The 24,698-nt window shown below is 40.4% G+C and overlaps 1 protein-coding gene and 1 long non-coding RNA gene across 2 annotated transcripts in view; one reads left to right on the forward strand and one right to left on the reverse strand.

Annotated features, from left to right (window-relative positions):
- LOC142663180 (uncharacterized) overlaps positions 1 to 24,698 on the forward strand; it is an 85,190-nt gene that overhangs the window by 40,891 nt on the left and 19,601 nt on the right. The window lies entirely within an intron of this gene.
- Positions 13,239 to 24,698, reverse strand: part of NPFFR1 (neuropeptide FF receptor 1) — a 200,443-nt gene continuing 188,983 nt past the window's right edge. The window contains exon 4 of the mRNA XM_075841566.1: positions 13,239 to 19,904. Within this exon, the coding sequence (XP_075697681.1) occupies positions 19,016 to 19,904 (889 nt within the window). The 3' untranslated portion in view covers positions 13,239 to 19,015. The remainder of the gene's footprint in view (positions 19,905 to 24,698) is intronic.

Genomic DNA, 24,698 nt, shown 5'->3' on the forward strand with positions numbered 1-24,698 from the left:
ATTGTTTCTGCCAGGGAATTACCCACATCCCCCAAATAGAGAAGCATATCATCTGCATAAAGTGTTACCTTTTCCTGCACAGAACCATATAAAAATCCTTTAATATCATCAGACAGACGTATGCACGCTGCCAAGGGCGCTACTGCCACAGCAAACAGGAGGGGCGATAACGGGCATCCCTGTCTGGTCCCTCTTTCCAGAGCAAACCGTGGAGATAATCCCCCGTTTGCCCTTATTCGGGCTGAAGGGCAAGAATACAAGACCTTACTCCACGCTATAAAAGACGGTCCAAAACCCATAGTCTCCAAGGTGCACCAAAGATATTGCCATTCCACGCTATCAAACGCTTCAGCAGCGTCCAGTGATAGAATAGCTCTTTCACCTACGTTGTCTGCCCTCAGCTGAAGATTTAAAAATAAACGTCTCAATTCATGGCTGTCGACCTAGCAGGCATAAAACCGGTCTGATCCGGGTGTATAATGGTAGAAATAACACCATTCAACCGCAGAGCTAATGCCTTTGCCAGAATCTTGACATCAGTTGTTAATAATGAAATCGGTCGGTAAGAATCAGCTAATTGAGGATCTTTCTCGGGTTTCGGCAGGACCACAATAATGGCTTCTTGCATGGAAGCCGGCAAAGAGCCATGTTCCAGTGAATGATGAAACACTTCTAATAATTTGGGCAATAGCACCGCAGAGTATTTTTTATAAATTTCAACTGGTAGCCTGTCCGCCCCAGGTGCCTTATCATTAGCCATCTGTTTTACCGCTTCCTCCAGTTCCTCCAACGTGAGTGGAGAATCCAAATGTACCTTGGCATCTCCTGACAATTTAGGTAGCTGTGCTTTAGCTAGGAATGTGTAAATATCAGGTGTAGATGGGTTGCACCTTGGAGGCATATAGATCGGAATAAAAGTCTCTCAAAACCTTTAAGACTTCTAAGTTCTCTGTAACCAAATGATCCTCCGCCGTTTTTAAAGCTGTGATATGCGCCACCCCCTGCTGTGCTTTTGCCACCACTGCTAGCATATGACCAGCCTTTTCTCCGTCTTCAAAAGCATTCTGCGCATAAAACTGCCGTTTTCTATTCGCTACTGCTAACAGATGTAAATTTAATGCCTCTTGCGCTCTTCGCAAACTCTCCTGCTGCACCGCAGTTGGATTTGAAATAAATGCCGCCTCTGCCTTACTCATTTCTTCATGCAATCTCGCATCCTCCACCCTAGTAGCCGTTTTGTGCCTACTAATTGCCTGCATAAATATGCCTCTCAGATATGCCTTCATTGCATCCCATACATAAGGAATAGAAGAAGATCCACAGTTAATCTGAAAATAATCCTCCAGCTTTTGGGCAATGAAACCTTGCCCATCAACCAAAGTCAGCCAAAAAGGGTTCAGCTTCCAGATTCTCGGGCAATGGGGACTCTGATTATTAATATCAACCGTGACCCTGAGGGGGGAATGATCTGATAACGTCCTAGGTAGATACTCCACCTGGCTAACTAAGGGCATCATACCCTCGTTCCCCAAGGCCAAATCTATACGGGATAAAGAAGAATAGGTGGATGAACAGCAGGAGAAATTCCTTTCACAAGGGTGTTGTAGTCTCCATATATCCAACAATCCTATTTCTTGCACCAGTGTACCAAACGGAGTCCGGGCCTCTCCTTCACTCCTGTACCCCTCTCTACTTTTATCCCAGTTGGAATCAAGTATATTATTAAAATCCCCAAGTAGGAGCAGAGGGATCCCTGGTTTATCCGCCACATAGGACATGGCCTTCAATAATACTTTATTAGAGAAAGGTGGAGGTATGTATATAGATATTATTATAAACATTTTTGAATATATGGTGCAGAGCACACAGATATATCGACCTTTTGCGTCCACCTCCATATCCAGACAATTAAATGGAATCTGTTTGTGTACTAAGAAACTTACTCCCCTAGAGTATACTGAGTACGTGGAGTGAAAACGAAATCCCACCCACCTCCTCTGTAACTGTTGTAGTCTATCAGTTATCATATGTGTCTCTTGCAGACATAGAATCGACGGCTGGTGCACTCCAATAAATTGAAAAATGGCCTGCCGCTTTGTGGCATCAGCCATACCCCTGATGTTCCAACTAATAAATCTGACAGAGTTAGCCATATTCAAAATAGAACACAATGTTTAACCGTACATGTCTCATCTGTAAGGAAGGGTGTATTTCAGTTTTACGCTCATATAAAATCCAATTAAGTGCCAACTTTATCCCTAAAACCCCCCCAAAAAACCCCACATATAAACATAGAGAACCTCTCTCTCCGAGAGAGTGGGCGTTGAAATTCCTACTAGTGCAATGTAAAAAAACACAATAAAATGGAGTAGATCATACGACCATTCTATCTAAGCACTTATCCTGCATTTCAACATAACAAACCTGCTAGGCATAAAGCCCATCATTGCTGCCTGAGGTGCCAGTAATTAGCAGCAAATCAGGTCACATTCTCATTATTTTACATTAATCAAGATACATGACCTGCGAGATAAAATATATGAGTCCTATTTCAGGGCGTCTTGACCTATGTTAGTCAATGGGGCCGTTCAGACATTCCGTGATTTTCACGCAGCGTGTCCGCTGGGTAAAACCCACGTCATGTCCTATACTTGGGCGTTTTTCGCGCATCACACATCCATTGAAGTCAATGGATCCGTGAAAATGACGCACAGCACACGGAAGCACTTCCGTGTGTCGCGTGTGATTTGCGCAACAGTAGATAAAGAAATGAAGGAAAAAATAAAACCACCTCCTTCATTTATTTTTAGAAACATCAAAACCGCGTGTCATAAGGATGGCATATGCGTGAAGATCGCACAGCCACGCACCATTCACTGATGACACACGGAACTGCAAGGCGCAAAAAACGCAGCGTTTTTTGCGCACACAAAACAAACACGTTCGTGTGAATAAGGCCTTACGCTGATACTATATGCACGTGTGTATATGTGTGTGTCTGTGTATATATATATATAGTATTAGAAAGCATTGTTTATGCTATTTATATACTGTGTATAGCAGACAAATGAAGAAGTTGTTGAACTCCGGGGAACTAAAAAAATAAATAGTGATTTATACTTCGTGCCACTTGAGATTGAAATTTGTTTGGCCGCATAATATGGCTGCTCAGCTTATCTCCATTTTAAGAGACCAAAATGAGTGCTGGTATTACATTACAAATGTCAAGGTTGTTATTCTATTATATGTTCCTTATGTTCTTGATATCTTGCAATTCAATCTCTCACTATGTGTTCCTTTTTCTATAAACATAGCTGCTTTTACTATGCCATTTCAAGGATTTTTATGACAAGATATAGTATGCAAAAAAAATTATAAAAAATTGTTAGGAATATTGCGGCATCATATATACACAGCTACAAGTTTAACTGTTTAACAGTAGCTAAATATTATTGGATATTGCTGACATTGTGGCACTTTAAGAAATTGAGTTGAGTGATTGGCTGCTAACATTTATCCTATTTTGCTTATTAACATCTATAAAATGCTGAATATAAACAAAAAAAACTAGATCAGAAACGGAAACTGGATCTGGTACACAATAATATGCTGAGAAGTGAACCAGCTATCACTGACCAGCGCCAATCTTACAGTGGTACAAAAATCTAATTTTCTGGTGACAGGTAGACAGTGACTTGAACTATATAAATAACGCAACAGGAAAAAGCGATGGATGAATTGTGATTTGCAATTTTATATTTAATTCTTTTGAAAGGTCAGGTAAGTTTTTAAATCTTGTGTGATTGTTTTAGCTTTGATATAATAAATGCTAACATTTGCATCAGATCCCCTCATTGGAATGCAGAAAAGCCCTGTGTATAAACTATACAGCATTCAGCCATAACATTCATAGTACCCATACACAATGCAGCCTGTAGTTGCCATGCATTTTTGGCAGTCTGTATAGGTGAAGTAACTACCGTAGCTTGGCTGCATCGTGTATGGCATCAAAAAACCACTGACAGTTTAAGTGAATAACATTAAATATCTCACTACAATGGCATCTGTCAAGAGGTGGGATATTTTTGGCAGCAGGTGAACTGTCAGTTCTTGAAGTTGATGTGTTGGAAGTGGGAAATATTGGCAAATGTAAGGATTTGAGCAACTTTGACAATCGCTGATTTGTTGGCAAGACGACTCGGTCAGAGCATCTCCAAAATTGTGGGGTGTTCCCAGTATACAATGATTTGTTCATACCGAAAGTATTCTAAGATAGGACCACTGACAGAATCCTAGGTGTCCATGGCTCATTGTTGCACATTGGGAGCTCATTTGGCCCTATTGTAGATCAAATTTCAGAAAAAGTTACTGCTAGCTATGATAGAAAGGTGTCAGAACACACATTGCTCGCAGCTTGCAGTGTTTTGGGGTTCGTAGTTCGTAATTGGTCAGAGTGCCCATGTCTTACAATGGGCACACAAGCATCAAAACTGGACCATGGAGCAATGCATGAAGGTGGCCTAGTCTGATGAATCACATTATTTTGTACATCATGTGAACCAGGGACAGTCTCAGCAAGGGCAAGTTCTGCGGCCCACTGCCTATGGGGGCCCCACCCGGCCGCTGGGTGGACTGGCCCACCGTAGGTTAAGCCGCCGAACTGCATCAGTAAGCTTTGCTTACTAATGCAGATCAGACTCTCGGCCCCGCTGCTAATGCAAGGGACATCAGCGTCCCGGCGCAGGTGACATAATCACATCAGCGTGACATGATTAGGTCACTGCGCTGGGTCACAGAAAGAAGTCACAGACAGGAGTGACCATATCCATCAGCTCGTTGTGGGAATGGGTAAGGTGAGTTGTTGTTTTTTATTGGCACAAATGGGGCCTAACCTCTATATAGGGACACAAACTGGGGGCCTAACTTCCTTATGGGGCCATAAACGGCGCCTAACTTTTATATAAGGGCACAAACTAGGGCCTAACTTCTATATGGGGCATAAAGGGAGACTAACATCTTTATGGGGGCCTAACTTCTATATGGGGTCATAAACAAGGCCTAACTTCTATATGGGGCACAAACAGGGGGCCTAACTTCTATAAGGGGCGTAAAGGGGGCCTAACTTCTGCAAGGGGGGCATAAAGAGGGCCTAAGTTCTGAATGGGGCATAAAGAGGCCTAACTTCTATATGGGGGCACAAACTGGGGGCCTAACTTTTATATAGCGGCATAAAGAGGGCCTAACTTCTCTATGAGGGCACAAAGGGGGTCTTATTAATATATGGTGGCACAATGGGAGCCTCACTAATACATAGGGGCACAAAGGGGGCCTAACTTTTTTAATATTCAGTGTCTAGTTTCTGCTGTTTTACTTCCACCGCTGCGTGAGTTGCATTGCAAAGGGGCCCACTGAGGCTCTCTTGCTCAAGGGCCCACATAAACATGGGGCCGGCCCTGATGTGAACAGCCAGGTGCATGTATATCTCTTACCTGGGGAGGATTTGGCTCCAGGATACATTATGGGAATAAGGTAAGCCAGCGGAGGCAGTATGATACTCTGGCCAATGTTCTGCTGGTAAACCTTGGCATTCATGTGAATGTCAAATGTATAACCTACCTAAACATTGTTGCAGACCAAGTACACCTCCTCATGGCAACAGTATTCCCAAATGGCAGTGGCCTCTTTCAGCAGGATATTTCGCCATGCCACACTGCAAAAAAATTTCAGGAATAGTTTGGGGAACGTGACAAAGCGTTCAAGGTGTTGACTTGGCCTCCAAATTCCCCAGTTCTCAATCTGATCAAGCATCTGTGGGATGTGCTGGAAAAACGAGTCCGATCCACGGAGGCCCCACCTCAAAACTAACAGGACTTAGAGGATCTGCTGCTAACGTCTAAGTGCTAGATACCAAAGTACACCTTGAGGGGTTTTGTGGAGTCCATACCTCGACAGATCAGAGCTGTTTTGGGGGCACAAGGGAAATCTACACAATATTAGGCAGGTGGTTTTAATGTTATGGTTGTACAGTTTATAATAAATAGAGATAAGATGAAACTGAAGGTATTTGATCCCTTTAATCAGTTGTGATGCGCAACAGATAAATCAGAGTAAAAAAAATACAAGTACTGAATAATTCATAGTGAATACATGCTATATCCCATTGATGGTCTATAGTAAAGGACCTCTGTACCTTCTTTTTACAATTAAAACTCTTTAATAATGATATACAAAAGTAGTAACATTGCAAAATAAACCTTTTTGTAATCTGCACGGTTTTCCAGTATTCTGAATGCAGCCCACAATCTAAAAAATGGATGTTTTCATTCTGGTTACCATGGCTATTTACATTGACATTTATACTGCTCGACTGTAATTACATTTCTCTATTTACAATTTTTTTTAAAGAAAAAATGTAATACACATTGAATACATGAATCCAGTATATTTATATGTTAGGATATTAAGTAAACTCTAGAGGAGAAAATGTATCAAATAACCATTGTAGAATGTTAGGAAATAGGCCCGTTAATGGTTCATCTAAGTTATTAAAAAAATCTATCATATTGAATGTGCAGTATTCAAAAACAGTATAGGCAGAAACAGGTTTTTTCTTTTTTTTCACCTTTTCTCTATCTCCCAGATGTGGGGCTGTGGGTGGAGATTTTTTTATATACATTTTTTGTACACAATGATGTGTGCTAATGCAAGATTGAGATCTTTTTTTAAAATTTTTATAACCAATAAGAATTATTAAAAATAAAAGAAGGTGGGGTGAGACCTCACACATCATATTTCAAGATATGATGTGTTTCATTGGGATTTACAAGTACTATATACTATACAGATATTATGACTTTGCACTGGGGTTTAATTTGCATCTCTACTGTAGCATAATCCACGTTTTTTAGTTTGATCTAAAACCGCACCTTTTCACACGGCAATGTAGATAGGAGGCAGAACCAAATCAGACCCAATAGTGAATCGTTTCACAAATGGGATAATTACACTTAGACCTCTTTTGCATCCCCGAAAATAAACGGACCATTTTTCATGCAAACGAATGTCCGTGTTGCGTCAGTGTCGTTTCTGTGTGTCATCTGTTTTTTTGGTTGCTTTTTCGCCTCTGCAAGCACTCTCTAGTTTCACTTTTTTTTCTGCATTTCTTTAGCAACTAATCTGCAAACAACAAACAGCACACGTATGTCCTGTCTGTTTTATTAAGCACCCATAGACTTTAAAGGACGAGTCTGGTCCGCAAAAACGGACCTGTATAGGACATGCTGTGAGTTTCTTGCAACAGACACACGCTCTGTGAAAACAAATAATCACTCTCAGAATCATCCAGATGTTCATTTGCAAACTTCAGATGGGCCTGCACATGTGCCTTCTTGAGCAGGGGGACCTTGCGGGCACTGCAGGATTTTAATCCATTACGGCGTAATGTGTTACCAATGGTTTTCTTGGTGACTGTGGTCCCAGCTGCCTTGAGATCATTAACAAGTTCCCCCCGTGTAGTTTTCGGCTGAGCTCTCACCTTCCTCAGGATCAAGGATACCCCACGAGGTGAGATTTTGCATGGAGCCCCAGATCGATGTCGATTGACAGTCATTTTGTATGTCTTCCATTTTCTTACTATTGCACCAACAGTTGTCTCCTTCTCACCCAGCGTCTTACTTATGGTTTTGTAGCCCATTCCAGCCTTGTGCAGGTCTATGATCTTGTCCCTGACATCCTTAGAAAGCTCTTTGGTCTTGCCCATGTTGTAGAGGTTAGAGTCAGACTGATTCATTGAGTCTGTGGACAGGAGTCTTTTATACAGGTGACCATTTAAGACAGCTGTCTTTAATGCAGGCACCAAGTTGATTTGGAGCGTGTAACTGGTCTGGAGGAGGCTGAACTCTTAATGGTTGGTAGGGGATCAAATACTTATTTCTCTGTGCACAATGCAAATAAATATATATCATTTTGACTATGTGATTTTCTGTTTTTTTTTAAATATAATCTATCTCTCACTGGTAAAATTAACCTAGCCTAAAAATTCTAGACTGTTCATGACTTTGACAAGTGGGCAAACTTATAAAATCAGCAAGGGGTCAAATACTTATTTCCTGCACTGTATATATATTTATACATACTTTTTATCATATTGATCAGAAACTAAGCGGCTCAGTGCTCACCCGAGCGCTTCTGCTGTTTCGTTCTACCGATCGGTGGGGGTCCCAGTGTTCAGGCCCCCACCGGTCAAAACATCTGTCATGTCACTATGACATGTCAGAAGTTTTTTGAAAGTATAGTTACCCTTTAAGATCTCTGCTTACTGTCATTTACTATGAGTCTTCATTGTTAACTTACAGTGGGTAAAAATCTGCCCTGCTCATGAGATGAAGACAGATGCTCAGATCATTACAAGATACAGATCTGCTCTCCTCTATGTTCACACATCAGGATTTGTTGCGGATTTTGATGCAGATTTTTTAGCCAAAGTCAGAAGTAGATCTAGAAGGAAGGAGTAGTATAAGTTCTTACTTTATTTTTCCCATGACTTGCAAAACGACCGATGGCTTTCGTTTTAAAAATCTGCATCAAAATTTGCACCAAAATCTGCAACAAATCACAATGTGTGAACATAACCTAAGATAGCAGACACACGCAGCAGATTTTGTTGCAGAAATTTTCTGCGACTGCATATAAATGCTATTAATCTGAATAAAATTTGCAAAAATCCATGCACCTGCAGAAACAACCTCATTCAGATGAATATAATTTATTTTCAGTCGCAAACTAAATCAATGCAATAAAATTTGCTGCGTGGGACTGAACCCTAACAGCAGCTTACTTGTGTGTCCACCACATGACAAGACAGATTTTTATCTGCTGGAAGGTTTCTAAATGATGGCAAGCAGAGATCTTGAAAACAGTGAGGTATTGATACAGAAAGTATATTAGAACATTGACATTGCTAAAAACTTTAATATCCCTTTTAAGAAATGTTCCTAGAACTGCTTCTCTGTTTATCTTCCAAATGAAATTAATAGGAAAAAACACAGCAAATGTGCCAGAAAACCACAAAACGACGCAGCATGCCCTAAACACCAAATCATTTTCAAACACACTGTGTGAGTGAATATCCATGAACTCCCATTCACAACAAATCTGTCTGCTGCAGTAATTTACTAAGGAAATTACATAAGGAAACCTCTTTGACCCAAAATTGCACAGAAATTTTTTTCCTTATGGTGGTGGTTCTCTGAAAGAAAAAAAAGTACACAGAATGCAGGTTAAAATGTGTAATGCAGTCAGCAAACATGTACAGTACACAAATAAATAGCCCTCTCATTATTGGTCAGAATGGTACTCCTCTGATCCCGGATTGGCTCCCCTATCATTCCTGTTCCCCAGCCAGGCTCCTCTCTCATTCCTGGTGCCCAGCATGGCCTTCTCTCATTGTTAGTCCACAGCATGGTCCCCCTCACATTCTTAATCCCCAGCATGGCACCCCTCTAAGGCCCCCTGCACACGGCCATGCTCGTAATCATGGCTGGTGATTAAGGGCACGGCCGGCTGCGGACAGTCACCCGCATTTGCGGGCTGTGCTTCCATTATAAAGTATGGGAGCACGGTCCGCAAAATTAAAAAATAGGACATGTGCTATTTTTTGCGTGTCATTTCTAAGGCCCGGACACCGTGTCCCTGGGCAATAGAAATGAATGGGTCCGTAATTTGATCCACAATTACAGTCCGTCATTTCGGATCAAAATTACGGCCGTGTGCATAAAACTTAATTCTGTGTGCCCAGCAAGGCACTCCTCTAATAGAAACAAAGATGGGAACAGCACTCCTTGTATTCCCTAGTTGAGTTATGGTGCGCACCAAACCAGGGGCATGGTTTCAACCTACCCAATAGTACAAAGAAAATTAAAATGCCACCCCTCCAAATCTAGTTACACTGCATGGTTCCCCTATTGGTTCTCAGCATAGCTCCCCTCTCATCACTCCTTCTTCACTCTCATTCCTAGTTCCCAGCATGGCTCCCCTTATTCTTAGACCACAGTCAGGCTTTGCTCTCCATATCCCCCCTAACTTATATGCTTGACACCTCAGTAGCAGTCAACAGGTTCCCTTGTTCAGCAATCACGAGGGCTGTTCAGTGCAGCAGGACGCTGCACACTGCCCTTCTCTGACAACCTCCTTGTGCTCTCTCTGCCCCAATGATGCGACATGATGCTGGCAGCTTCTCTTCCTTGATTTGCTAAGCAAGTATCCTGCTCTCTCCTGTTCAGTGATGCAGCGTGGTGCGGACCTAAGTCCAGGTGATTTACAGCACGTTAGTTTAATTTGTGGTCTTTTCAAAGGGGTTCACACTGAAAAATTTGCTAAAAATAAGTGTTCTTTGGTAAGATTAGGGGGTGGTCTGTTGATAGAGGGGCAACTTCCATAGACTATAATGGTGGGGAAAAATCGATCACAGAAATATTTGGTTTGGATAGGGGGTGGTCTTCTCCAACTGGGGGTCTTCTCCAAGTGGTGGTCTTCTGAGGAGGTTTCACTGTATACCAAAAGTACTCATACACTGTATAATTATGGATCTGTATTGTATGGATCCCTAATACGACACTTGTAGTATTTGATGGGCCCAGACTGTACCTTCCTGTGCCTCCGATTTTATAGAGAGGCACACAAAGCTTTTTTTGTGTTCCACCACAGGCCATATTAGAGTTGTTCTTGATATTTTATTTAGAGGAGAATATTGTATCTTACAAACTTCTATGGACTTTGTGTGCCCCGTTATTTTACGTTCATGCCAGAAGATATATGAAGGTGGGCTCGACCAATGTCTGATAACTAGACCAAAGTGACAGCAGCACTTAAAAAGTGCCGTGCCACTTTCTCCCCTGGCGAATCTATTGTCTTTTTGTGGCTGGCGCATTGTCGACCATTCACTATAATGGGCGGTGCATACAACCTCTGAAGAAAGCTGAGCAGAGCGGACAGGAGACAAAGTGGCGAAATGCTACCACTTTATTCTAGAGAGAGATCAGCAAATGTTACAGTGGTCAGACCCCCACCCGATCAGACATTGGTGTCATATCCTAGCGATATGCCACCAATGTCTATGATGAGAAAACCCCATTAAAGTAGAATAATTTTAGGCAGGTAAAGCTCTACTAGTCCCATCTTCAAATCTTCACATATATGTAATGTTTGTTTTAATACTTCTATTTCCCTGGATTTAAGGAAACGATACAAAGTATACAAAAATGAAACATTTTATTTTTTAACATCAATTTCAAAAGTACAGCTACTCATATTATACAGGCAATGCTGAAATAAAAATATGATTATCTATGTCATTTACATGCTGATGGTTGATAAGAATTTTTCTATAGCTTGGAAAATTCTTAGAGAACATTCCTAAACAGTGGGGGAGGTTTATGAAAAGAGGTGCAATGAAAAAGCAAAGTAATTGACCAAGGCAACCAATCAGGCAGCTGCTTTAATTTTTTAAAGGGCCTCTCAAAAAGGAAAGGTGGATTCTTATTGGTTGGCAGTCAACTACTCCACTTTTGCTTTGCACTAGTTTTCATAAATCTCTCCCATGCTATTTTGTTTCAATAGAAAACCCTCTTATGCAGCACATAATAAAATAAACGAAATACCGCAAAATGAATGAAAAAGTAAGTAAGCATTATGATAATGCTGTACATTCTGGCAGGTCAAGATCCAGAAGCATTTCTAGAATTATCAACTTTTTTCAAATATAGCCTTTATGAATGTGATGCCCAATTTCTTTTGTCTGGTATATGTATTGTGCTTTAATTTTAAGGTTCTGAGACATTCTAGATAATCACAACCTTGGAAACATAGCGTAGCATAGTATTATGTTTCTAATGTATGTGCTTTTTAGTAATAGTACAAGTGTAAAAGGTTTGACCTATTCTAATGGCGTTGTCATGTGTTTTCTTCCAAGAAAAGTGCCATTACCTGTCCACAGATTGTGTGTGGTATTGCAGCTCAGCCCTATTCAGTTCAATGGAGTCGAGATACAATACCAAACACAACCCACGGACTGGGGTGGTGCTGTTCATAGAATGTAATTATGCTTGAAAAAAAGACAAAAAGGAGAGAGACGGCGCTCCTCTAAGGTGATATTGTATATGTAGGGTGAGACATTCAAACATTGGCTGATGTGGTCGGACTCACCTGATTAAGTTGTGCGGGGTCGTCAGCACAACCTAACTTTGTTGTTTGTCAGGTGCTTGTCCACCTTTGGTCCTGTTCACACTGTGCTTGGAACCACGGCGAGTGGATCCAATGATGGAAAACTCTACCTCGTGGGTTCTTTGAATAGAGAAATTTGGATGAAAAAGGTGCTCCTTGGAACGGGCGCTCTGGCGTGAGTGGTTCACTGATTCCACGGAGTCGTGGGTAAAAATCACAGGTTTATTTCAAATACAGATAAAAAAGTAATAAGAAATTGTGCTGCGCTACGCGTTTCAACCTCGCACCGAGGTCTTCGTCAGGCATGTCTGAAGAAGACCTCAGTGCGAGGTTGAAACGCGTAGCGCAGCACGATTTCTTATTACTTTTTTATCTGTATTTGAAATAAACCTGTGATTTTTACCCACGACTCCGTGGAATCAGTGAACCACTCACGCCAGAGCGCCCGTTCCAAGGAGCACCTTTTTCCATCCCAATTTCTCTATAGAATGTAATTATGTTTTTCTAATCCTGGACGAATTGTTTTACTTTCACTGAAGCGCATATTCTCCTTTGAGCACCATTTTCTAGTTAACATATAAATATGTAGAGAAAAAGTTGGGGAGGATTCCTCCAGCTCACCTTATCGCATGTATAGACTTGCACACGGATCCTCGTGTCGGCACACGCAAGAAGTCAGGAAAAAAGAAAAAGATGGATCCAGCGCTGTGTCCTTGAAATTGTATTTAAAAACGGAAACTATTTCCAAGTTTTAATGAAAAATGAATAAATATAAAAACAGGTAACATTCAGCAGAAGCCATGACTAAGGACGCTGTATGCGTCAGAAACGCGTAGGCACCGCTTACACTGCCACATATCCTACGAATTTTTCTTGAGAATATCCATCTACAATGTTACCTGTTTTTATATTTATTCATTTTTCATTAAAACTTGGAAATAGTTTCCGTTTTTAAATACAATTTCAAGGACACAGCGCTGGATCCATCTTTTTCTTTTTTCCTATATAAATATGTAGAAGAAAGTTTGTGCACACGATAGACAAGGTACATAGAAGTATCTGCAGAACTGTTGCCATAAGAATAACAAAGTCTGGTAAAATATGGATCAGTATAAGTAAAGTAATACATTGTGATAATGGTACTCAACTTCTTATGTAAATTCATTCTCTATGTAAACTAGTAAAGAGGTTCCAGCACACACAAAAAACAATAAAACATAACATTTTATTCACAAAAGTATAAAATCAGGATGAGTAGGCGATAACTGCGGACACGTTTCAGATGTATCTTGCCTGAAATGTGTTAGCAGTTTCCTACTTATTTTCTACTTTTGAGATGCTGGATTGAATTTTTATGTTTTATTTGGCTGAAACCTACATAAAATTTGAGTAGCCTTATTCCTACATTGCATTACTTCCCTTTCTGATCCTAATTTACTTGTTCAATGTATGCCCAGAGCTTGCTGATTTCTGTTTCCTAAAGTGTCATTTGACATAAGTCACTGTACAGTAATCTAATATAGGGAAACCAAATAATCACACAAACCTATAGGAGATGTGTTTGCCAACAGTTTACCTTTTCATTGACAATTAGCAGAATTGTGAATGCAGCTCTGGGCTAAAACACATGTAACTCATTGCAAGATAAGTAAAGCACAGTAGTTACAAAGTTATTCAATTCTTTATGTAGGCTGTATCTACAAGTAAATTGTAAAATTGTGTTTAAAGATGTACATGCACTTTATGGATATGTATAAAAATTGTAGCCAGGTCAAGCAATAAGACATTTTCTTTATCTTGCATAATTACTTTTTGTAGTCTGAATTTTTATACAATATTTCTTAAAGAGGATCTGTCACTAGTTTAGTAATGCCCAATCTCCTAGCTAATCCAATAGGCGCGGTCTAATGCCCAATCTAGTGAAAATTGTGTCCCAAAACGTGGATTATTGTAAAAGTTATGAGCTTTGTTCTAACTATGCAAATGAGGCTATACTAGACAAGTGGGCGTCGACACCAGCGATTCTCCTGAGGTGGAGCTACCTCACCGCCTCTGATGCTGTCCTATCAGCATGAAGCTGCTTCACACAGTGTGAGAGACTGAGGCTGGAGGGAAGGGGGATCACTTCAAACAGCCATATCTCCGGCTGTGGACCACCTACAACAGTTCCAGTGGCATATGAAAGATTAGATTCTAAATCGCAGTTCTAGCTGTGAAACAACCGGAGGTATCACCAGTTGAAAACACAGAATGGAAGCTGTATAATATAAGATCACACTGTGTTGCTAGGCAGGGAAGGGGGAAAAGCTGTATACTGATTGGACAGTGTCATACAGAAAACATTACACCGCCCAGAGTGAAAAGAAAGAGTCGCCTCCCATTTGGCAAGTATAGCCAAATTAGCATATTTAGAAAAATGCTCATAACTTTGCAAATAATAAACGTTTTTGAAAAACAATTACACTGTAGTTATCAGCATCATAGTAGCAGCTAGCCAAACAAAAGTCAATAACAGTCTCTAGGGCAAGAGAACCTGAATAGATGGTTTGGCAAACACTCAGCGTGGCAGATATATGGCGTAGCAGACACGAGTCCTAGCAGTACGTGGTGTAGCAGATACTTGGCACAGATGACACTTGGCACAGATGACACTTGGCACAGATGACACTTGGCACAGATGACACTCTCGTCTCCGACACTAGATAACGCACTGGAACAAATACAATTATTGGATACAGGATACAGGAAACGGGCACACTGGATACAGGATACAACGAAGACCATTTGCAAAGACTAACATGGGCAGACACAACAACACACAGGCAAGAAGCAGAAGGGCAGAGCCCTTTTTAAAGTACAGGGTGTAAAGTGATTGGCTGGGGAACTTTGCACAGGTTTGTGCGTTGGACCTTTAAGGCCAGGAGTGAGTGCGCGCACACCCTACAGGACACAGAGGGGAGCTGCAGCTGCATGTGCCGGCGTCTCTGGGGAGAAAAAAGTAAGAAAGTGTCGTGCGGTCATGGCTGCAGGTAAGTTGGACGTACCAGCGATCAGCGACCACGGGCACACCATTACACTAGAGACAGGGCATTAATAAACTAGTGACAGATCCGCTTTACAGTTTTACAAAACTTAGAACTTAATTCGTACCCTTTGGCTTTAGAGGTAATTTACAAAACACACAAAGTTAAATGCATAAAAAATTCACTAACAAATTGTTGAAGGGGTTGTATGAGAGGAGAACAAATGATCTGCTTTCTTCCAGAAACAGCGGCACTTTTGTCTATAGGCTGTGTCTAGCATTACAGCTCAACCCTATCCAAATTAATGGGACAGCTGAAAAAAACAGGCACAGACAAGAGTGGCGTTTTTTTCTGGAATAAAACAGCCATGATTTTCTAATTTCCTACAACCCTATTAATATTGGAATTGCTCCCTTTACCAGTGGGAGCTACACAAAAAGAGTACAGCACAGCCAGAAGTACCCGTCAGCAAGCTATATATTGCTGTGTATGGTTGCTAGAGGCAATTTACATCACATCACCATATGGCTCTATGATGCTGTAAGTTTGAATCAGTAAAACTCCGGGGGGGGGGGGGGGGTGTTACATCATCTTATCCGGAATACAGACAATTAAACAGGTACAATACGCCCATTTAAATGACGTCTAAGAAGGAGGAAAAACAAAACCTTACATTCAAGAGTCTCTTCTTGACGATGATCTCTTATTTGCTTTTGAACAGTTTGTCACGGATATAAGTTTAGGTTAAATGACAAGCACCATGTAACAATGCTATTAGGTGGGTACATACTGTAGGTAACCACCAGTCTTATGTGAAAGAATTTGGAGATTTCAATAAGTAATGTGATCTGGGCTTTCATACTGTATTCAATGGCGTTATTAAAGGGGTATTCGGATCATAGACAATTTGGGCATATCCACAGGATATGCCATACATGTTTGCTAGGTGCATATCACACCTCTGGGACCTGCTCTTATTTCCAGGACTGGGGTCTCCCATGTGCACCGCTCTCTCCATTAATTTCTATGGGAGTTACGGAAGCAGCCGAGCACGCTTCTCTGTCCTGGACATATGTGCGGAACCAAGAGGTGGGACTCCCACCTATCAGACATTGAGGGACGGCACTCACTCTGCCGCGATGCAGCCATCAACCGTGCTGGCACCTTGTTCGGCGCAGCTGTCTAATAGCCTGTTAATGGCTGTGCGTTGTTGTGGGTAAAGGGTCACTTTACCTGCAAAATTGTGCGGCCATAAAGAGTATATTAATTAATGGCTGCACGATTTTGCAGGTAAAGGGCCGTTTTAACCGCAACAACACGAGGCTATTTGACAGTCATACTGAACATGGTGCCCGCGTGGTTGTTGGTCGAATCAAAGCTGGGTCAGTGCCGCTCCGTGTGGCCTTACCCTTGTGGCATATCCTGTGGATATACCACAAATATCTATGATGGGAATAAGCCTTTAAGAAAACTCAGTCAGTCTCACTGACTGCCTACATAATGAAAGGTTAATATCCACATTTCTTGTCCTTCAGTAAGCAAAGGTACTTTTTACAGATGTGTTTCTGGTTTAACGTACATAAAGCTTGTTGATTGTATAATAAAACGTTTTGCCACTTTCTAATATACTTTGTGTTTCAAATTCGCTCCCATTTAAATTCGCTCCCATCTCTCTTGCTGTCCGTAAATGAAAAACTTTTTTGTTCATATAGAGTAAAAAGCTGTACTAATCATGTCCAACGGCCACAAGTGCAGGTCTCATTACAAGAGAGCTCTGGTAGACTAAAAGTGGTTGTCCACCTTGGACATCATCTTCTTGGTAGAAGCGTCCTCCGATGATAAGCTACGTACACCCAGGTTTCCCACTGCTGGGAGCTCAACCGATCCAAGACCCACATCTACTGGACATTTTTGGCATATCCTTTGAATATTAATGTCCAAGATGGGAATACCACTGAAGCACTGCCAGAGGCAGGGCTTAAAGTGGTTCTCCTGGCATTTTATATTGATGGCCTATCCTTAGGGGTCCAACTCCCGATCAGCTAGTTGATAGAGTCGCGGCACTTAGCTTTTCACAGTTTTTTAGGCACAGGACCGAACACATTCATAGCAACTGTGCCTGGGATTGCATTTCTGGTCCCGTTGAAGTGAATGAGACTGAGATGCAATCACAGGCACAGCTTCTACGGATCTATTTAGCCACTGTGCCTGATAAACACTGAAGAGGCTGTGGCGATGAAGACCGCGGACCTTTCAGTCAGCTCATTGGCGCGGGTGCTGGACCCCCACCACACTAATATCAATAACCTATTCTAAGGTCAATATAAAATGCCTGGAGAACCCCTTTAATAGGAGCTGGCAATAAAGCACAATACACTGCAATACATAAATCGCCCTGCTTCCCAAAAATATGAAATAAAAAGCATCCAAAACGTTGCATGTACTTCAAAATGGTATTTATAAAAACTACAGATCTACCCGCAAAAATCAAGCTCTCACACAGAGAGGAAAAAAAGTAATGAATCGGCGACACAAAATTATTATCATTTTTTTAGCACATTTTTTTATTTAGTAAAAGTAGTGAAACATGAAAAAAATTATATAAATTTGGTGTCGCCTTAATTGTATTGACTCGCAATATAAAGTTAACATGTCATTTTTAACCAAAGGGGTGAATGCCGTAAAAACGAAAGCCAAAAAACAATGAATGGATTGCGGTATTATTTTCATTCCACCCCACAAAAGATTTTATTTACGTTCCCTAGTGCATTATATGGTACATTAAATTGTGCCGTTAGAAAAACGACACTTCATATTTCAAAAAACAGCCCTTATACGCTCATGTCGACGTAAAAATAAAAAACAAATAAAAAATGGCTGCAGCAGCAAGGGGTTATCGAGGCAAACACCTGTGTCATGCTCACAATAAGGAAAAGGTTATTAGCCTTTGGCTGTAAACAATGAATGTTTCCATGCTTCTACATCAAATAGTGAAACAAGGGGCAGATTTACGAAGACTGGCGTTTTATATGCCAGTCTTAGCTTAAAGTCCGTAGGAGTAAGATGCTCCAAATTCATGTAGAGGTGCATGCCTCTTAATAAATTTGTATTCGGCTGTCCGTGCAAAACAGAGTGAACTCCTGTGCCAAATAGGAGCTAATCTAGATTTCTGCTATAATTTACGGCAGTTGTAAATTACAGTAAATATCAGGCCATGGGTGGTCCCTCCACCTGTCACTAACCATTGCCCACTTTTTAGAAAATTGGCGGAAATGGCACAAAAGTCACAAATTTCTACTTTTTTTCCATTTGCGACTTTTCTATGCCAGAAAACCTTGATAAATTTCCTCAAAGTATATTAGAAAGTAGCGGAATTTTCATTATACAATGATCATTCTTTATTTACATAAAACTGGAAAACCCCTTAAACTCAATTATTTTATGCACTGAGAATGTACTGAAATTAATACATAATCATGGAAAAAACTAAGTTTAGACAATATACAGTATCTAACAACATATATGACCAACTTATGATGAGGAGCAAATCACATCAAATGTTAATGGCCAATTTATTATTTTCCCTTGTTTAAGTCAATTAATAAATTCTACCTAATACCATCGTTGGCCAGAGTGATTATTCATGTGGTTATGGCAACCAAACCCAAAATATCTCACAAAGTCTTTATCATCACTTGGAGATAAACAACATGTATCACCTTCAGCTGTCCTACGATGTTACATCCAACACAAAGAGAAATGTTTAAATGGTTTTATATATCCCATGCTGGTATGCTGACAGTGTTATTGGAACTTTTATTGTCTAATTCTTCTACTACCATACCATGATGGGCTATTCTCCCACTCCTTAAGGAGAACATACCACCCTTTGCTGTGGTACTGTTGCATGAATCTGAGCCTTGTGCTGAGTCGCTGGGTTGTACTTCAACAAAAATCCTGTTTCGTACGCCAAACATAAACCCACTGTTTTTCCTTTCTGAATATGTTTCCTTGTGCTCTCTATTCACGGAGCAGAACTGAACTTTGAAGGCTTCCTGAAAACCCCGGCGGAAGTTCTCATTAAAATAGCCATAAATTATGGGATTGATGCTACTGTTAAAGAAGGCCAACCAGTGAGCAAATGGGAAAATATATACAGTAATTAGGTTAAGCTGATGGTCATTGAGATTTCCGTAATCTGTGAGCAGCATTAAGGTCCAAAGCGGCAACCAAGAAATTGTAAAGAACAGTGCAACAATAATTAGCATGTTTATAACTCTTACTTTCCTCTTGGATACCCTACGGCCTTCATGTTCTTCAGACATGGATCCTCGGATGGTGGCAGATGATTTAAAGAGTTTGAAAGCAATTCGAGCATACATGATTACAATCAAGGTCAGAGGAGCAAGATATATATGTGAAAACAAAACGGTTGTGTAAATCTTTCGCATTTCCTTATCTGGCCAGGCTTCCCAACAGGAGTAGAGAGGATAGAAATTATTGTAATCATCCACCATGAAGTGATAATCATCCTTGATCACTGTCAAAGTTACCGCTGATGGGCACATTATGATAAGCGCTAAAACCCATATGACAATGATTGTGAATATAGCTTTCCTTAGAGTCAGCTTCTGTCGGAATGGATATACAATACAACGGAACCTGCCAGGAAAAGAAAACAATAATTAGTTTTACTTAGTAGAGGCATCCAACAGACTCCAGAAAGTATTTTGAGTGAATATGGAGTCCATGGTTGAGCTTTATGAATAGTCAGGGGTTATAAGACACGATAAAGATGTTAGGGAAGGGTTAGGCAGGAAGAATTCTGTGAGAATTAGGATAGATAGAGGAATATGAGAGAGAGTAGTTGTTTTTTTTTGTTTTGTTTTTTATTTGTTTTCATATATGGCTATTATTATTATTATTGTATTATTCTTTTTATTTCTCTTTTATATATTTATAATTAAAATAAATAAAACATTCTTGAAACAAATTATAGAGGCATCTAAAAAAGTGCTATACAATGACCATCTAAAAATTTAATTTACAGTTAAACGGGTTGTCTGGTTAAAACAATCGTTATTCAAATCCCTTGTCGGGGCTTATGTAATAAAGTGGTTCACTCTCTGAAGGATCCATCCTATCCATCCTTTCATGGAGGGTCCACTGACATAAAAAAAATGAATACTAAGGCCTCATTTTTGCGGTCGCAATTTATCCACAGTTTTGCGGATACATTGCAGGCCAGTTCTTTTCTATGGCCCCATGCACATGACCGTGATTACATGGATCGGTGCGGGGACCACAAATTCGGACCGCAAAAACTCAGGACAAGTCATTTTATGGTCCGGATTTGCCGATTCACCAATATTGGTGAATTGTGGATCCATGAGTCCAGATGACACACTGATGCACAACAAGGGTTTTTTTTGTGGTCCGACGGACCGCAAAATCAATGCGGTCGCGTGCATGAGGCCTAAAGGTTATTTTTTCTTGTTTTTTCCTTGATCCAGGAGTAGAGATAGGCGAATTTCCCAAAATTCATTTCGGGTCCAATTTGATCAAACCAGCTGTCAGATTCAATTCAGTCCGGATAACTTTGTTGTGATTCAAAAGTGCCTCAATTGCCCTGAAAAGCCACGTATGACACTCTGAGGTCTTCGAGGACTGTATCCAACCCCTTTGAAGCTCTTTAACACCAAGACAACATTAGTAATGTCAACGTGACAGCAACATATATGGCTATGGGTAAACGGATAGTAGCCAGTGGAAATAAACTGCCTGCACTGTCAGATTTTTTATGCTTTTTAAAATAAAACGTTGCAGATCAAGCCGTGCAAAGGCAAACCGTTGCTGCAAGTCAAGGAGGGTGTACTTAGCCACAAAAGAACGGTTGAAATGCGCAAAGACTCTCCTGGACATGGTCAGAACCTTCTGCAAGCCATGATACGTTTTTAAAAACATTGCACCACCAAATTTATGATTTGCACCATGCAGAGAACATATGTTTTATTCCCCAAATGCAGCCACAATGTTCCTGCCATTGTCGCTGACTACGTTGCCCAGCTGTAGTTGGCATGGAGCCATCCAGTGGGAAATTTGCTGCTTGATTCACAACAGATTCTCTCGCCCAGGCTCGTCAGATGTAAGATAGCATGGCAGTGATTCAGCTTATGCATATGAAAGGAGGAAGGGGGTGGAAGCAACGCTCTGCCTTGTTGATGTTAGGGACAGGAAGATATCCATTAAGGACGTAAATGCTTCTATTAGGTTTCAAATTAACTGGAAAGAAAGTGGAGGAATAGTAGGAATGCACTGCACACTGGCTTAAAGTCACGGTGTCAGAGGTAACATCATCCTGCTGTAACTGAAATGTTGAGTAAGACAGTAAGATATCCAGTCCACAATGTCATCCAATTCCTCTTTAATAATACTCTTACTGGAGGCGAAGGACAATTGTGGCCTAATTCTACTGGCTGGACAGCTAGTGCCGACAGTGCTGCTGCTGTTACTTGTGCTATGACCACCCACATCCTTACGGTGGATGACGTGGCACAGGTGTTTCCTCATACATTTGCCTGCCCAATGCAAGTCTGTCTTTTACCAGACATTTTATTCTTAAATGAGGCACCACTGAACCTGCACTGATTATTCAGACTACAGGGTCTATAGTTATGAAGCAAAAATATCAGATGTCACACACACTATTTACTAAAAGTGCACTGTATTGTTGTTGCTGTTACTGTTGACCAAGTTTGACGCAGTACAATATGTAACATTTTGGTGGTACTATTAGCATTTAGATATATGCAAAACAATGAGTGACGTCACGTCTGCACCAGGATTTAAATCTAATTATGGGGAAAAAAATGTCACAGACTGAAGTATAACGGTGCTGTTGGTAACACTATTAGATATATGTCCTTGACAACTGTATCAGCAGGCAGCAGCATTCCATCAGCTCAAGTATTAATATTATTGAACATTTGTGAATGATGTAATGATGATTGTTGGTTCACATCCTCAATCTAATGTAAGAAATTATTCTGAATTGTATACCCACAGCAGCAGCTTAACTAACACACTACCACTGACTGACTGACTGACTGCCATCTCTCTCTCCCTCTCTCTCTCTCTCTCTCTCTCTCTCTCTCTCTCTCAAACCTATCAAATTATTGTAATTCTATTATAGCTATCTTTCTGTCTAATCTCTTCTCCTCACTATGAAACACACTCACTGACACTAATCCACCACTATCTCCCTGTAGTCTTATTTTTTACTACCTCTTACTCTCTGTCTGATGTCCTCTCTCTCCCCACAAAGAACCATAATTTCCTGGTTGGGCTATTTATAGTGGCTATGCCACATATGAGACTCATCCCCTCAGTCATCAGTGATTGATTTCTCAGAACACTGATTGTCAATTGTGTTCATGTATGTATACGTGGGCATATGAGCCATCGTAGTTAAAATTAATGGGTATGAAATATGCTCTTTCAACACTGCTAGCCTAGACCAGACATACTATTTATTCAGCCTGTGCACATACTGTACTTTTCTGGTCTGCCCCTGCTGATAGGTGCTGGATTCTATGGATAGAGGAAAGTGGCTTTTGGGATAAGCTGATGGACTTCCTGACAGCTCTTCTACTCTCTCCATGGACACAATACAGATGCTGCTTCTTGTCTTTAAAACATCCCCTTGATGATGATCAATTTTCATGTTTGACGTCACTCTTCGTAAATAACATGGCTATGATGGGATTTTTTTCCTATGTCAAGAAAAAAAAATATTTTAGATAGTCCTCCTCATCTGAATGGTCCCTCTCCCTCATTACTATGTGGTTGATGTCCAGTATAGTGTCACAATACAACATTTCCCATGTGACTTCTAGTCTGCATTCTCCCCCATGCCTTTATATTGCGTCATATGCATAAAAATAGCCCTGTAGTGCACAGTCCACACTGAAATGATGACCCTAGTGATGGCGGAGAAGGCAGTGGTAAAGCAGTCCTAAATGCACCTATGTCATTTTGTATGCAGGTAGATTGCCTTACATTTACTAATGCTGTCTAATAGTTAGACAGTATAAACTTGGACCAGGCCGTCACAGCATGCGCCAAATTTATTACTGTGGTGCATGCTGCATAATAATTTTGTTGCATTTTGAATGACCTGTTACACACTTTTCTCATCCTTATACCACTTGATTTGGCTTTTTTTGCTCCAGAATTTTATGCCAGTTTCTTGGCACAGAATGGTGCATTTTCAGCCACACCACTTTCCTGCAAGCAAAGCCCCAAACAGAAAATTTTTGCCAAACTGCAACAATTTCTGCTAAAACCTGGTGCATTTTGTAGAACTTTCTAGACCCAGAAACAGTAGCAAATCTACCCTACTGACAGTATGCTGCAACATGGTGGCCACTATATTACACAGTCACCCATTGTCTACAGCAGTGGTTAGGGGGGTAACTAGGGGACGGCACAGGGGGTGCCTACAAGTCACTTTGGCTTGGCCAGGATATTTAGATACAGGTGTGAGGGCAGCGAATGGAATTTTTGCACTGGTCACTATTGAATTACTTGAACAGATAGTTCTACACTAAGAATGATCGAAGAAGAATTTGGAGAAAAGTATTTGACATGTTTTTGAACGTTAACAGAGAATAAAAGTCATATAAAAACAAAAGGTTTTGCCGGAGTGTTTGTTTGAAGTTGTAAGTAATTGGGTGAAGAGGAAATAAACATACTGTAAATGTATATTCTGAAAATAACATACACGCTTTCCAGCCTGCAGTACATACTTCATGATTGATCTCTTCAGCTACTAAAATGCCAATTGTTTCACATTTAGGAAGCTTTTTAATAATTTGATATGACATTATTTTACATTTCATGTAATTGCAAACTAATATCAAAGGTTACTCATCATGAAACATATGGGGAAAAATCCTAATATCTAAATTACACAAAGACTGTAGGCCTATGCTAATTTATCTATACAAGCATTTCAGTCCTGAAGTGCTTTGCATTCAACTCCCTGTTGTGCTTTTCAAATCATGTTCTATTGGTTAGTCACCTTTTATTTTTGCCTTTATTGGAACATAAATCTATTTTTCTCCTGCTGTGTGTAAATCATATTTTTCTTATTATATCAGTCTACTAACATGGGTTCTCTTCAACGCCATATATACATCATATACCTATTCTTATATGCATTTATAAAAAAAAAAAAAAATGGAAATTGGACAGCTAGAATATTCACGGTTCCATGACACAATATATCCGTATCTTAAACACATTATAATATGGGGATTTACACATATGTTGTTAACATCCTCAGATACACAATCGTTGATGTACTCTAACAATCCATTAACATGGAGGATGCAGAGTTCCCCTATATTCAGACTATACTTGTAATGGCATCAAATGTAAATAGAAATACATTCT

The sequence above is a fragment of the Rhinoderma darwinii genome, chromosome 11 (assembly GCF_050947455.1).
Source record: "Rhinoderma darwinii isolate aRhiDar2 chromosome 11, aRhiDar2.hap1, whole genome shotgun sequence".
NCBI classification, from domain to species: domain Eukaryota; kingdom Metazoa; phylum Chordata; class Amphibia; order Anura; family Rhinodermatidae; genus Rhinoderma; species Rhinoderma darwinii.